The 12,981-nt window shown below is 45.2% G+C and overlaps 1 protein-coding gene across 2 annotated transcripts in view; it reads left to right on the top strand.

The window, feature by feature from the left end:
- MARCHF3 (membrane associated ring-CH-type finger 3) overlaps positions 1 to 12,981 on the top strand; it is a 133,373-nt gene that overhangs the window by 99,021 nt on the left and 21,371 nt on the right. The window contains exons 2-3 of one of the 2 annotated variants that reach the window (XM_036903208.2): positions 3,200 to 3,443; positions 6,398 to 6,602. In XM_036903208.2, the coding sequence (XP_036759103.1) occupies positions 3,256 to 3,443; positions 6,398 to 6,602 (393 nt within the window). In that variant the 5' untranslated portion in view covers positions 3,200 to 3,255. Of the gene's footprint in view, positions 1 to 3,199; positions 3,549 to 6,397; positions 6,603 to 12,981 lie in introns of those variants that run through there. The other variant, XM_036903210.2, reaches the window with a different exon arrangement.

Below are 12,981 nucleotides of genomic sequence, written 5' to 3'. Positions count from 1 at the left end.
TGGCTCTTAATCTATGGCTGCCTTGTGAAGCAAGAGAGCTGTGCCAGGAAATTACACTTTGTGACTGTGAAGCATTATGAGAATTTAAAATCATGTCAATGGGGTCTTATAAGGGCAGGCTAGGGGAGGGGGATTAGACACAGTTTAAGAAGACGGTTTTTGAACATCCTTTTGTTCTGTGGCCTGGGAGCTACCACGATTCAGTTTTTTTTTTAAAGGAGGAAAGGGAAAAAAAGCTATCTAGCCCCAGCTACAAATCAGCTCCACCTTACCAACCCTGCCAAAAAGTAAAAAGACATCCACCCAAAAAGTTTACTGTGGTTACTGGAGTGGTAGGGTTATGAGTGAATTTTATAGTTTTCTTTGTGCTTTTCTATACTTTCTATAACATGTATTTCTTGCTTTTGCAATGTTAAAAAAAAAAGGCAACAAATCCTATTTAAAAAGCCAAACTATACCAGCTAATGATCTGATTGTGATGCTCAGTACCTGGTGGTTGAGAAGCCCAGCAGGGCCATGACAATGGCACGGAAACCCTGCCTCTGTCCCAGGTTAGGCCTCAGCCCAGGGCTGGTGCCACAGCCCTCTCCCCACTGCCAGTTTCCATAGAGCTCTGGGAGCAACCAGACCACAGACCCTAAGAGGACTTGGGGCAGCCAAGGATGACAGGAAAGGGAGCATGCTGGAGGGGAGCCAGCCGGACACCTCAGCGGCAAGGAAAGGACTCTGTTCCCATCCAATTGTCTCTCATGGTCAGCCTTGCTCGACATGAGCTTGTCAGGAGGGACAGTGTCAGCTCAAGTTCATCTGGAAACACTGTGTTCTCATGCTAAGAATGTCCAGTTGATGCACTCTGTTCTAGAAGTTGGGAAGATCCTTTTTTCCAGACCTATCGGAGTCAAGTAAAATGTAATAAATCGAGACAAATATCTGGAAGAAAAACAACCCTTTGAGGAATTTCAAAAATCTAGTTAGGGTGGGAGGTGGATTTATTTAGACTTGGGGCCTTGATCACCCAGACAAGTTATTGATGTGAACTCAGTCTGTCAATCAATCCTGCCTCTGTCCTCTGAACTCAGGTCATATCAGGCTGAGGAGCTTGAGGTACAGGCAGAGCAGAAACAGTCCATATGGACTGTGAACCTGTGTCATCTTACCTTTAGGCATAAATAATTCCTCCTGCAAGTTTCTATAAAGGCCTCTATTCCTCACATGTCACCTGAAGACCTATTACTCGATGTAAGTGGGGAGGGGGGAGGGTTCCTCATTCCAGTAGGTCTGAATGCATTGAACTTGAGGTCAAGTTCAAGCCCACACCACACAAATCAGGAACAGAATTCCCTGCAGTCTGTATGTCAGGGAAGTAAGGCCCTTATTAAGAATAGATAATTTATAATAGACAATAGAGAACACATTCATCAGTTTCTTTTAGTCTTCTATGTGTCTATAATGATGTCCTTGGATTTGGGGTAGTATACAAGCAAACAAACCCTCAATAGAAGGCAAAAAATATAAGTTCACCAAATGAATAATTTAGTGAATAATGCTAAGACAAGGCTAAATTTGTTTTTTTTTATTGCAGTATAGTTGATATACAATCTTGTATTGGTTCCAAATATACAACACAGTTGTTCAACAATTACCCATATTATTAAATCCTCACCCCCTTCAGTGTGGTTACTATCTATCCATGTAGAAAGATGGTACAGAATCATTGACTATACTCCGTGCTGTACTACTATCCCCATGACCAACCTACATTATGATTGAGATTTTTTTTGTGCCCCTTTATCCCCCTCAACCTTCCAAACAACCCACCCCAACCCCTCCCCCATGGCAACTACTAGTCACTTCTCAGTGTCTGTGAGTCTACTATTTTTTGGTTCATTCTGTTTTGCTATGTGTTTATATTCCACAAATAAGTGAAATCATATATTTGTCTTCTCTGCTAGGCTTATTTCACTGAGCGTAATACCCTCAAGATCCATCCATGTTGTTTCAAATGGCAGGATTTTTTTTAATGGCTGAATAATATGCCATTGTGTATATGTACCACCTCTTCTTTATCCATTCATCTGTTGATGTACACTTAGGTTGCTTCCATATCTTGGCTATTCTAAATAATGCAGTGATAAACATAGGGGTGCATGTATCTTTTTGAATCAGGGATTTTGTTTTCTTTGGATAAATTCCTAAAAGTGGAATTACTGGGTCAAATGGTATTTCTAGTTTTTGAGGAACTTCCATACTGCTTTCTACAGTGGTTGTACCAATTTACATTCCCACCAACAGTGAAGGAGGGTTTCCATGTCTCCACGTCCTCACCAACACTTGTTATTTCTTGTCTTTTGAATAGTGGCCATCCTAACTGGTGTAAGGTGATATCTCATTGTGGTTTTGATTTGCATTTCTCTGATGATTAGTGCTGTGAGCATCTCTTCATGTGCCTGTTGGCCATCTGTATTTCTTCTTTGAAGAAATGTCTTCAGGACCTCCGCCCATTTTTTTAATCAGACTATTTGTTTTTTTGGTATTGAGGTGTATGAGTTCTTTATATAGGTTAAGTTTTTAAAGGAAGTTAATTTTCAAGTTTTAATAAGTAATTGTATTATTGAACATAGATATGGTAAAAGTCCATAAGTGGTACATTAATTAAATGATTCATGTACGGCAAATATTATTCTATAAGGTACTACTTGACCAAATTCTTTTTTTTCTTTCCTTCCTTCCTTCTTTCTTCTCTGACTTGTTTTTTTAATCTTAACATCTCAGAATGAAGCTGAATGTGGAATAAATTGCTTACAAGAAAAAAAGAGTTGCGAATGGTTTTAATAATAATCCTAGTAACTTTGAAAGAGCGTCAACAAGGACTTACTGCTTCCCTGGCACAGAGCAGGAGAGCTGCTTATCTTCTCTTCAGATCTGGCTTCGGAGCCATCACTCCCTCCGGTCTCCCAGAGCAGGGATCCTAAATGTTTATGTACACCGACGCTGTCTTGCTCGTAACCATGTCCACTGTTCCTCCTGAGCTGTGCGTGTGTGCACACGCGCTTACTAAATGGTAACAAGATAATGTGCCACATCTAGGCTACCCCCGTTATTTATATTAAATAATGCCATGATGATGTTGGTGGCCTGTAATTCTCCATTTTCTATTAACCACCCTGCCCAAGTAAACTGTTTTTCTGATCTCTCTTAGATGGAAATCCTGTATGAATGTGGAAGCCATTAGCAGAGTAATTGCTGTCTGTTACCATGACAACGAGCCGCTGCAGTCACCTGCCCGAAGTGCTGCCAGACTGCACGAGCTCCGCTGCGCCCGTGGTGAAAACAGTGGAGGAGTGTGGCGGCCTATCGAATGGACAGCCGCAGTATGTCATGCAAGTTTCGGCCAAGGACGGGCAGCTGCTGTCAACAGTAGTGCGGACCCTTGCCACCCAGAGGTAGTGCCGCAATTAAAACTAATGCATCTGTAATTGATCTGGAGGACTCTCTATCAGATGGGAAATGCTAAAGGGAATGCAATTAGTGCCAGGTCTTTGTGTCAGGTGAGAGGAGGTGCTGGGGGTAAAAAAAACTATACAACTTCCATCACCGTTTCTATAGCAATGGGGCATAAAGGTAGAATTCATGTTGTCAAGTTTTCTGCTTAAAGTCACACTTGCAGAGAGCCAGGCAGGGAAGGATCCCACAAGACCAGGGTTGCTTGCTTTACATTTGTTATTTTGGTGTTGCTATGGTAATTACACTCTTATTGTCTCCAGGTGCTAGCAAAGGTAACCCTTCATGAATAGAATGAAGGAGGCACCTGATTTCAGGTGACTGGGTCAAAGTGATCAGATGTGTGGGCAGAACTTCTGAAGTAACTCTACTGGGAGCACACTCATCGGCACGGCCTGATGGGAGCACTGTCCTGGCCACTTCCTGGCTGAGTCTCTTCTCTGGCACATCCCCATTTGAGGACCTCTTCTTTTGGCTCCTCCTTCACTCTCCAGGCGCCCCCCACATGGTCCTTCATACACCCCTACCCTATGACATACTCCTGGCACACCCCCAGAGCTCAACTCTCCTACATGATGAACTACAGCAAGGCCAAAGGCTCTGAACGGCCCAGATACAGCTTATCCAGGTGGCACTTTGTCCCTGGAGGTCTCTGTGTGCTACTGCGGCCAGTGGCAGACTGAGAGCCCCAAATACAGCCTGCCCGGCCAGCAGGTGCTCTTCGGCCTCCCCAGCTGTCTTTCAGAGTGGGCAAGTGGGACTTTGACCTATAACTGGAAGATTGTATATCCACACTGGACATGCCCCCTGATATCCCCATTGACACATGTGGTCCTGAAACTTTGGGTCACTTACACCTTAACCACTTACCTTGGTCTGAGCAATTCAGCCCCTTCACCCCTGCAGGCACAGGCCTACATGCACCTGCTGCAGGGCGACTGTTGCTGCTGAAGGTGCTGTCAGCACCAAAGCATTTTCCATCGCCCCCAGCCTGGAGGTGTCAGCCAGACATAGACTCCTACCCTGTGCGTCTCATAAACACTGTCCTTCTGCTTCCAGGCTGTGTGGGTGGCTATCGCAAAGGAAAGAAACAGAAAAATAAGTCAATATATATTTTTCCACCTCCTGAAAAGTTTCTAACAGTTGGTCAGGACTCAGAGTACAATGAGGCAGTGAGCATCATTGCTCATCTGTGACCTAACACTGGTAACTGCCTGTGTCCGTGTCACCCTTGCAGCTATGGAAAACCTCATTTGATCAAGCTGAAATGACTGAGACTTGTGAGCCAGTGTGTGTGTGTGTGTGAGAGTGTGTGTGAGAGAGAGAGAGAGAGAGACATTTTTATGTGTTCTCCTACCACACAGTAATGTAAGCCAGGTTTCAGGATTTGACACACATTTGGCTCAATGTGAATGAAGGCGGTCAGGAATAATGATAGAAAGAAATCAACTCTTTAAACTTTCTCCTTCTGCCACTGAGCATGAGTGCCTCTTCTGGGCAAGTGAGAAGGACACCCTTTCCTCTGCTAATCCCTATTTGCTCTTCACTAATTCCCAGGATCATCCCCAGGCGGTCTTTGGAAAACAGTAGTGTTTGCATGGTTGTTTCCATTTGGACCAAAGATGGTGTCAAAGAGAGTGATAAACCAGGGTCACTGTCATCTTGTGGGGGCAGGAAGAGGCATGCAGGGTGGGGAAAGAGGCTGGCCTTCGTGTTGGCACATAAAAGGATGATACACTTTAAAATCTAATGCCTGATGAAGGACAGCACAGGCAACAGAAGAAGGTGTCGGTCAGAGAGGGATGGTCCTCTCACAGGACACAGGGCGGCTTCCCCGGAGAAGGGAGACCATATCCGTTTGAGCCTCCCCTCAGGACCTGACTTGTGTGATGAGGGCCATGTTGCTTGCTTTTCCCAGACCTGAGTTTTTCAAGGAGTGAAATTTTTAGCATTAACCAGGCATTTACTTCGTGCTGGTCTGGATTCTAAGCATCGGACCTGGACTGTCTTTCCTCATCCTCACAGTCAACATACGAGGAAGGCACCATTCTTTGCACCCATTTTAGATATGAGGATTCTAAAGTACAGAGAGGTGATGTTTCTTGTCCAAAGTTAGCCAGCTTGTAAGCAGCAAAGCTGGGGTTTGAGCCCAGGCAGCTGGACTCCAGAGCCTGCCTCACAGATCACTTACATTATCTACCTCCATGAAACAGGCAGGGCTGGGTTTTCCAAACTGAAGGTAGAGTTCAAGAGCTCTAAGCTAAGGCCACATCAGTGGTACATACTCATAGCTCACTTTTAATGTAGCATCCTTAGCATCCCAGAGAGCATCGTAGGGAAGCTCAAAAGACCGACCTGCCACTCAGCCTCATGCTCCAGCTCAGGCTCCGTTGTGTGTGGCGATTTCAGGGTTGCCTGCCAGTTAACTTCCCTCTGCTCAATTCTCCCACCCTCATAAAGGAGAAACAAAAGGAACCTATAGGTATTCGAGTGTCCTGGCCCAGTTCAAAAGACACAGTCTATCTAGAAACTACAGTTGGTATCATTTCAAAACAACTTCTGTTCTTTATAGTGAGCGATGGTCTTTACTTTTTTGATTAGTAGTTTGCCTGAACTACATCTATGTCCAAGGCAAAAACAGCATATTGCTCGTTTTCACTCACCTTTTGGCCCTGGGCCACACCCAGCTACTTTGATATTGGCCACCACCACCACCCCTTTCTTTGTATGGCAAAAGCAAGTGCCAGCACTGGCCTCCACTGCTGAGTGCCAGTGTAGATCATGGGTTTTAAAGAAGGTGTCTATTCTGAGCAACTGCCCAGGGGCAAAGGACACAGAGCCTGGGAACCGTCCACATGGTGGTGGTTCCAGCCCAGTGACCCTCCTTCTCTTGCAGCCCCTTCAATGACCGGCCGATGTGCAGGATCTGTCATGAAGGCAGCAGCCAAGAGGACTTGCTCTCTCCCTGTGAATGTACGGGGACCTTGGGGACAATTCATCGGAGCTGCCTGGAGCACTGGCTGTCGTCCTCAAACACCAGCTACTGTGAACTCTGCCACTTCAGGTTTGCGGTGGAGCGCAAACCCAGACCGTTGGTGGAGGTCAGTAATTGGGGCACGTCCTGAAAACTTAGCTCTAATGAGCAAATGATGTCTGCTTTTATGCCCAGATCACAAACCCACTGCAGCTTCACTGAAGCACAGTAATAGCACTGTGTGTGTGTGTGCATGCATGTGCACACCATGTGGGTGTGAGTGTGTGTGTGTGGCACAGACAGAGACAACTCAATAGCTCACTCAAGAGCTGGCAGTAGAAAGGTGACCTCCACAAGGTGGAGACAAGAGTAGAAAGAATCAGTATGAGGAGAAAGGGGAAGTTTACAGACTTGCTCTCCATTTCTCCATCGCCACGAAGCAGAACAGACAGATGAAACACTTTCTCATTGCTCACCATGTGGCCACGTTGAAGCAACAGATAAATGATATTTGGCATTTTGGTTGCACATCCTGAAAGGTCTTCATGGAAAAATCTAAGTGCACAGTATAATGGATATTATGCTGTAAGACTCATACTTCCTGGGATTGAATAGCTCCATGACCCTAGGTAAGCTACTTCACGTTTGGAATTACTATGAGGATTAAATGAGTCAATATTTATAAAGCACTTAGAAGACCAGGTACCTATGCAGGTGTTTGAATAAAAAAAAATCTCTCCTAGGAAATTACATGCAAGCTTTTTTCAGCTAATAATCTAGTACTGGAGTCTCTTTTCTTAAAATGCAGTCTTATCAACCCAGCAATGAAAATGTCAGGACATTCTCTTTCCTATTTTAGGAGCCACATAATTCTTCTTTAGACTGAGGGTCTGGTCTTGTATGAGCTGGGGGAATTGGAAAATACATTAGACTGTTTTTCCCTCTCACCTACCCTCAATTTATATTTCTACTAGCCAATTAAAAATTGGATATTGGCAACAGTAAATACTCTATATATCATAAGCAAGACTAACTGAAAGAGACCAAGACATTGTGCCTATTATCCAGACCTGCTGATAACCTCCGCCTTATTTCAACAGCTGACCCAGAGAAACTTTGACATTAAATCAGAGCTAGAAAACCAAGAAGCCCTTCCTAGAGACTATTTAATTTAAAACAGTGTATTAGTGCCTCAGCATTTAAGGCTCTGGAGAGCTCTGTATGTACATTCTCTTGGGTTTGACCTTGACAGTTTACTCAGGACCTGTAACTGGGGCCTGTTTTAGCTATGACTGGCTTGCCAAATGGCACAAAATATATTAGACTTGACCCAATATGCCCTATGCTTTTTTAAAGACTGTGGATCAAGTGACTTCTTAATTTAGCTGTCTTGCTGCTTGACATCCACTTTAGAAATTCATATTTGTAGAGTGCCCATCAGGGGTCTGGCCCTATGCCACTTTCCCTGGGATTTACACTTCAGAACTTCACTGCAGAGGGAAGAATATAATTAAATAATAAACAAAGGAGATCGAAGATCGCTCGAGTTCAATGGCAAAAGTTACAAAGAAGCCTATTTCTCCTTTCCAGAAACATTTTGAGACCTGCCCAACTTGATATTGCAGCTTCTCCAGGGAAGCTGGTTTCCCAGAGTAAGAAAATCCTGCTTTCAATGGACTTCCTCCAGGGGTCTTCTTTACTAGGACCCCGAGTAAAGAAAAACCTTTACTTTTGCTTAGTAAACCTCCCAGTGTGTATCTGCCTAATGTACAACAAAGGAGGGTGTGAGTACATGCACCTTAGTTTTTCCCAGATCACCCACATGTGTCGAACCAGCCCATGACCTCTCCAGTCTCAGAGAGGGAAACATGTACCCACAACCCAGAGGTTTCTTGCAAGTTGCCTAGGCTGGGCTGCAGACAGACTCCAGGATCGTAGGCAGCAGTCATTAAACGAGGAGATGAGGCAAAGGACCTTGAGAATGTGTGAGATGCTTTCCAAGATTTAGGGCCTCGCCTACAAGAACTTCACCCAAACCGCCACGGGTGGTGAAATGTTCATTGCACAAATGGAATGTGACATTTTTCAGAGTTAATGAGGATTGAACAAGTTGAAAGGGAAAGGCAAACCTTCTCCCGCCGGGAGGGGCTGGCCGTTTGATCACCCCATAGCGAAGTGAACTTGCTGTTTGACCACAAGCAGTAAAAAGAGGCTGCCTTTGGTTTCTCAGCTGGACGACAAATGAGAACCAGGTGCGGGCACATTTTTAAACAAACAACATTACTAATTGACTTTTCTCCTCCTACCAAAGGGCAGGTTTTTTCATAGGGAGCATGGCGATCTTAACACTGTTATCTCCAGGTAAACATGAATCTTTTCAGTAAATCAGCAAGACGTGCCTCTTTGGGCTAAGCATTAGGAGTATTGCTACTTTATTTTTCATTTTCATTCTTTTCATTGCTTTAATCATTACTTTATTTACCAGTTGGATCTGCCTTCTCATTAAAGCAAGAAAATTCCATAACATTTAATTTCAAAATCAATGAGATAATAACGGCTTCTGTTGCTAGAGGAAGCAGTTGAAAAAAACCATTTATAAAGTTTATTTGTCAGTATCCAGACATTAGCATTGGTTGGAATTACCTTACCACCTAGACTACCACTCCAGTAAACTCTGTGTCCTTCATTCAACATGCCCCTAGTCCTCCGGAGCAGCACTGCGCCCAAGACACCTCACTTCCAGTCCTGTCCTCTGCAGCCAGCTGATGCATGTTCACCTTTAATAGATCAGAAGCCCTGGGCTGTTGTCCATGAGTTTCTCCTTATAAGGGCCAAATCAATGGGCTGGTTTTTATTAGCACCTCCGAGCTGAGCATCCCCTTCCCCTTCTCTGAGCTGCAGTATGGAGGAGGGTGAGCTGGGGCTTCTCCATGATGGCCTTGACCTGCATAAAGCTTAAGTTCATGTGCAAAAAATTCATTCTACACTTAAGATGCTATGTAATTCATACCTCAGTAAGGGGTGCGTGTGCATTTATGTGTGTGTGTGTGTATCTACTTACCCACCTTCATGGCCAGACTAAATCTTTTAGTCTCTTTTGGTAATTTCATCACCAATTTTATACCCTAAATATTTTCCTGTTGCTAAGTAAGCCAGTAAAAGGAGCACTACTTCCAACCCAAGAGAGCTACACTGTGATCATCTGGTTTATTCTGATGTGGGTCAATTTCCTAGTCAGCTAATACAAACCTCATAAGGTCTGTGTCCAGTCAGGCACAGGTGGAGAGGAAAGCATGCAAACTGCACGCAGCAAGAAGGAAGAACCGAGGTAACACTCACACGTCTCATGCCTCCACAGCAGTGCTTCTCTCCTGAAGGTTCCATATTTTTTGTTGATGACCGAAAATGTACCCAGTGGCAGTTTGTCAGATGAATTATCCCTAGGAATAATGACCTGGTAGAACACAGTAAATAGACATCCAGTAACCATAAAAGGATTCACTGAATGACCAGCCTGGGTGGTTTTACAGTCTCCTTCCTGCTCATTTTTAGTTTTCATTTCTCTCTATAAATTAAACTCTCCTACCATTCTTTTGTAACAACGGTAACATACAGAAATCCAATAAAAATACTATTTTTATACTTGTTCCCCAAAAATGCATGCCTTGACTCCAGCCCCCTGACGTGATTGCTCATCTTACTATGTGCAAATAGCATGCTTGCAACATCACTTTCTAGGGAGAGGGATATCTGCTGCCAACTTTCGTAAGACATGTATCAGAACACCCACCCGTGCCAGGAAACATGCAGGCGTAGGTCAGCTCGAAATGCCATGATTAAAATGAAACAGCCAGGATATGGTGGAAATCTGGGAGGAAAGGCTTTAGGATCAGGGAAAGACAGTGATTTTTTTTACAAAGTGATGAACTTCCTGTATTCCTCTTTCCTTTACACAGACTCAGTTGATTGATAAGAATTGTATGAACAATTTAAGAGCTGCTCCCTGTGAGTCACAGGTTTAGCTAAATTGAAACAGTGTTTTCACACATATCAGTTACTCAGAATAATGGGATGTAAAGCTAAGGAGTTGAGAATTAAGGGGTTTTTTTTTCCTAACTTTTTATTTATGACATTTTTTAAGTCACTGGAGGAAAATGGTTTTAAAGGGTGCCCTGGATTCTGTGTAATCTGAATTACACAGGAGGAAGCAGAGTTGAACTGCTGTGGAGAAACCACCTTGTTCCTTGGCACTTGCTATTTTATAGATTTAAGACCTCACTTAAACCCTCCTAATATGTGTGTATCAGACTTAGGTGAGGATGTTACTTGATTCTTATCCTAGTAGGTTTGGTTTCATTTTGATTTTTAATATTGTCATTTAAGTAAAAACGTGAGTTTGTGGTGTAGGAGGATCATTTTCACCAGCAAACCCGTTCCATGAATTCAGGAGGGCAGGTGGTCTCCCCTCCTCATTCCAACTAGCAAGCACAGCACAGCCGGTCAGGTGGCTGGGCCATAATCACAGCCTGCAAGACGCAAGAAGCAGCTGCTCATTAAGTAAATGGATGAATGGAGAGCCTGTCCCCCGATGGCAGACCATACATCGTATTTTTGGCCTATGGTTGTAAATCAGAGAAACTGACTCCTGCCCTTGACAGAGGCAGTTGAACAAGGACTTCTATGACACAGCCTAGCAACACAGCCTTGAGCAACACAGCAAATGGAATGATTCTGGCCATTCCTGGCTCCCACCCAGTCCTTGGTCCTCCATCAGGATTTGAGGAATGGCAGGTGGCTGAAGCCCTGTTGTCTTGCCAATGGGTTTCAGTCCCTGGCAAGTTCACTATGGATTCAGTGTGACCAAAGAAATTGACAGTAAAACATTTTTGGGGTGAAAGGGTTATGCCCAACTTTATTTCCAGGTAGCAGGTCAGTCACTAGACTCCCATTCACTCAGAGCGAGTCTGTATGCAGCAAGCCAGTCTCTGCCTCTGGGCCCCTCTGTCTGCATAGCTGTCCCACACAGCCATCCTCTGGGCCTCTGTCCTCAGCACTGCCACCCCTCCAGCCTCTCCTCTGCTCTGCTCTCCTGCAGCCTTGCAGCCCTGCCACCATGTCATGCCCAGAGCACTGGGCAGAGCTCTTTATATAGAGTCAACAGCCATGTATTGCCCACAGGTGTGCAGTGAGCTAGTCAACCATGGGCAGGTGAGAATCCCGACCTCAGGAACTCTCATTTTATCCACACCTGTGTTCACTGACCAGTGAGGAGAAAACACATGCCTCAGGGCTGGGCAGGGAGGGGGTTAGAGGAGCAGGGCTGGGGGTGGCCGCCTGAGCTGGAGGAGCAGGTATGCCAGGGGCCGGCCCAAGTCAGAGGAGCGTAGTTGAGGGTGGGGCAGATTCGGCCAGATAGAAGATTCAGGCCCAGCTAGGCTTTGTCACGTTTTTAGGAATCTGAGCACTATGCACACAAACACCTCACCATAGTCTTACCGTCCCATAGATGAAGAAACAGGTGTACAGAGGTCATGGAGGGTCAAGATCTCTTTGCCAGACAGCAAAGTCCCAGGTGCTGCACTCAGGCCCTTCCTCCTTCATGTTGGATTCTGGAGGGACAATGGGAGAGAAGACCACAGCCCAGCGTCTATAAAATGGAATGAAGGAGGGGTGTTGCTGAAGCCCCCCTCGAGTTCCCATTTCCCACTCTCACCTGCACTGCCCACTGCAGATGCTGCAGCCAGCTGAGTTCAAGGGCAGTGAGCCCAGGCTCCTGTTCTGCCCCTCCCTGGGCTCATTATCCAGCCTTCCCAGTTCCATCTACCTGAGGCAACTCGCCCTCCAGGTGAGGCTAAGGCACCACCAAGCAGGGAAAGGACCCTTGGCCTGAAGGACAAAGGGAATGTCAAGTACCGGAAAGGGAACTGTGTTGAGGAACATTGTGTATTTTATAGAAAACAGAAGGAAGGGCCTCCTGCTGAGTGACATCTGTGCTGGGGACTTTTCCAAGTAGGGCTTAGCTTCACGACCTACTGCTGCTGTTCTGAATCCATAGTGCATCCTGCTCTGGGCTGGCAGCTGGGAGCCCTGGATTCCTGCCCTGGCCATCCGCAACCTGCGGTGAGAACTTGAACAAGTCATTTCTCCTCTTTATGCATTAGCTTCCTCAGCAGGAAAACAAAGCAGAGCTCACAAACTGGCTAACTCCTTCATGCACACAGGTGCACTTCATTGAATCACACATTTCTTAAGGATCTGAATGCCTTTAGTGGGACGCGCACACACCAGTTCCCCAAGGCCTTAATTCTACTTAATCCACCCAGCCCTCCTTACCTTCTTGCATTGCCCGCCTGCTGTGTACATTTCAGATTCCCAAGTGGGTGGTTTCTCCCAACTTTAAAGGAGTTCTCTAATGCTATGTGCATTCCACTACCATCTTTCTCTCAGGGTAGTACAGCCCTGGCTCAATGATCTCCCACCTCTTTTTCCCATGTTACAAGTGAGCT

Source organism: Manis pentadactyla, chromosome 13, assembly GCF_030020395.1.
Source record: "Manis pentadactyla isolate mManPen7 chromosome 13, mManPen7.hap1, whole genome shotgun sequence".
Taxonomy (NCBI): Eukaryota; Metazoa; Chordata; class Mammalia; order Pholidota; family Manidae; genus Manis; species Manis pentadactyla.
This window is presented reverse-complemented; position numbering and strand designations above follow the sequence as displayed.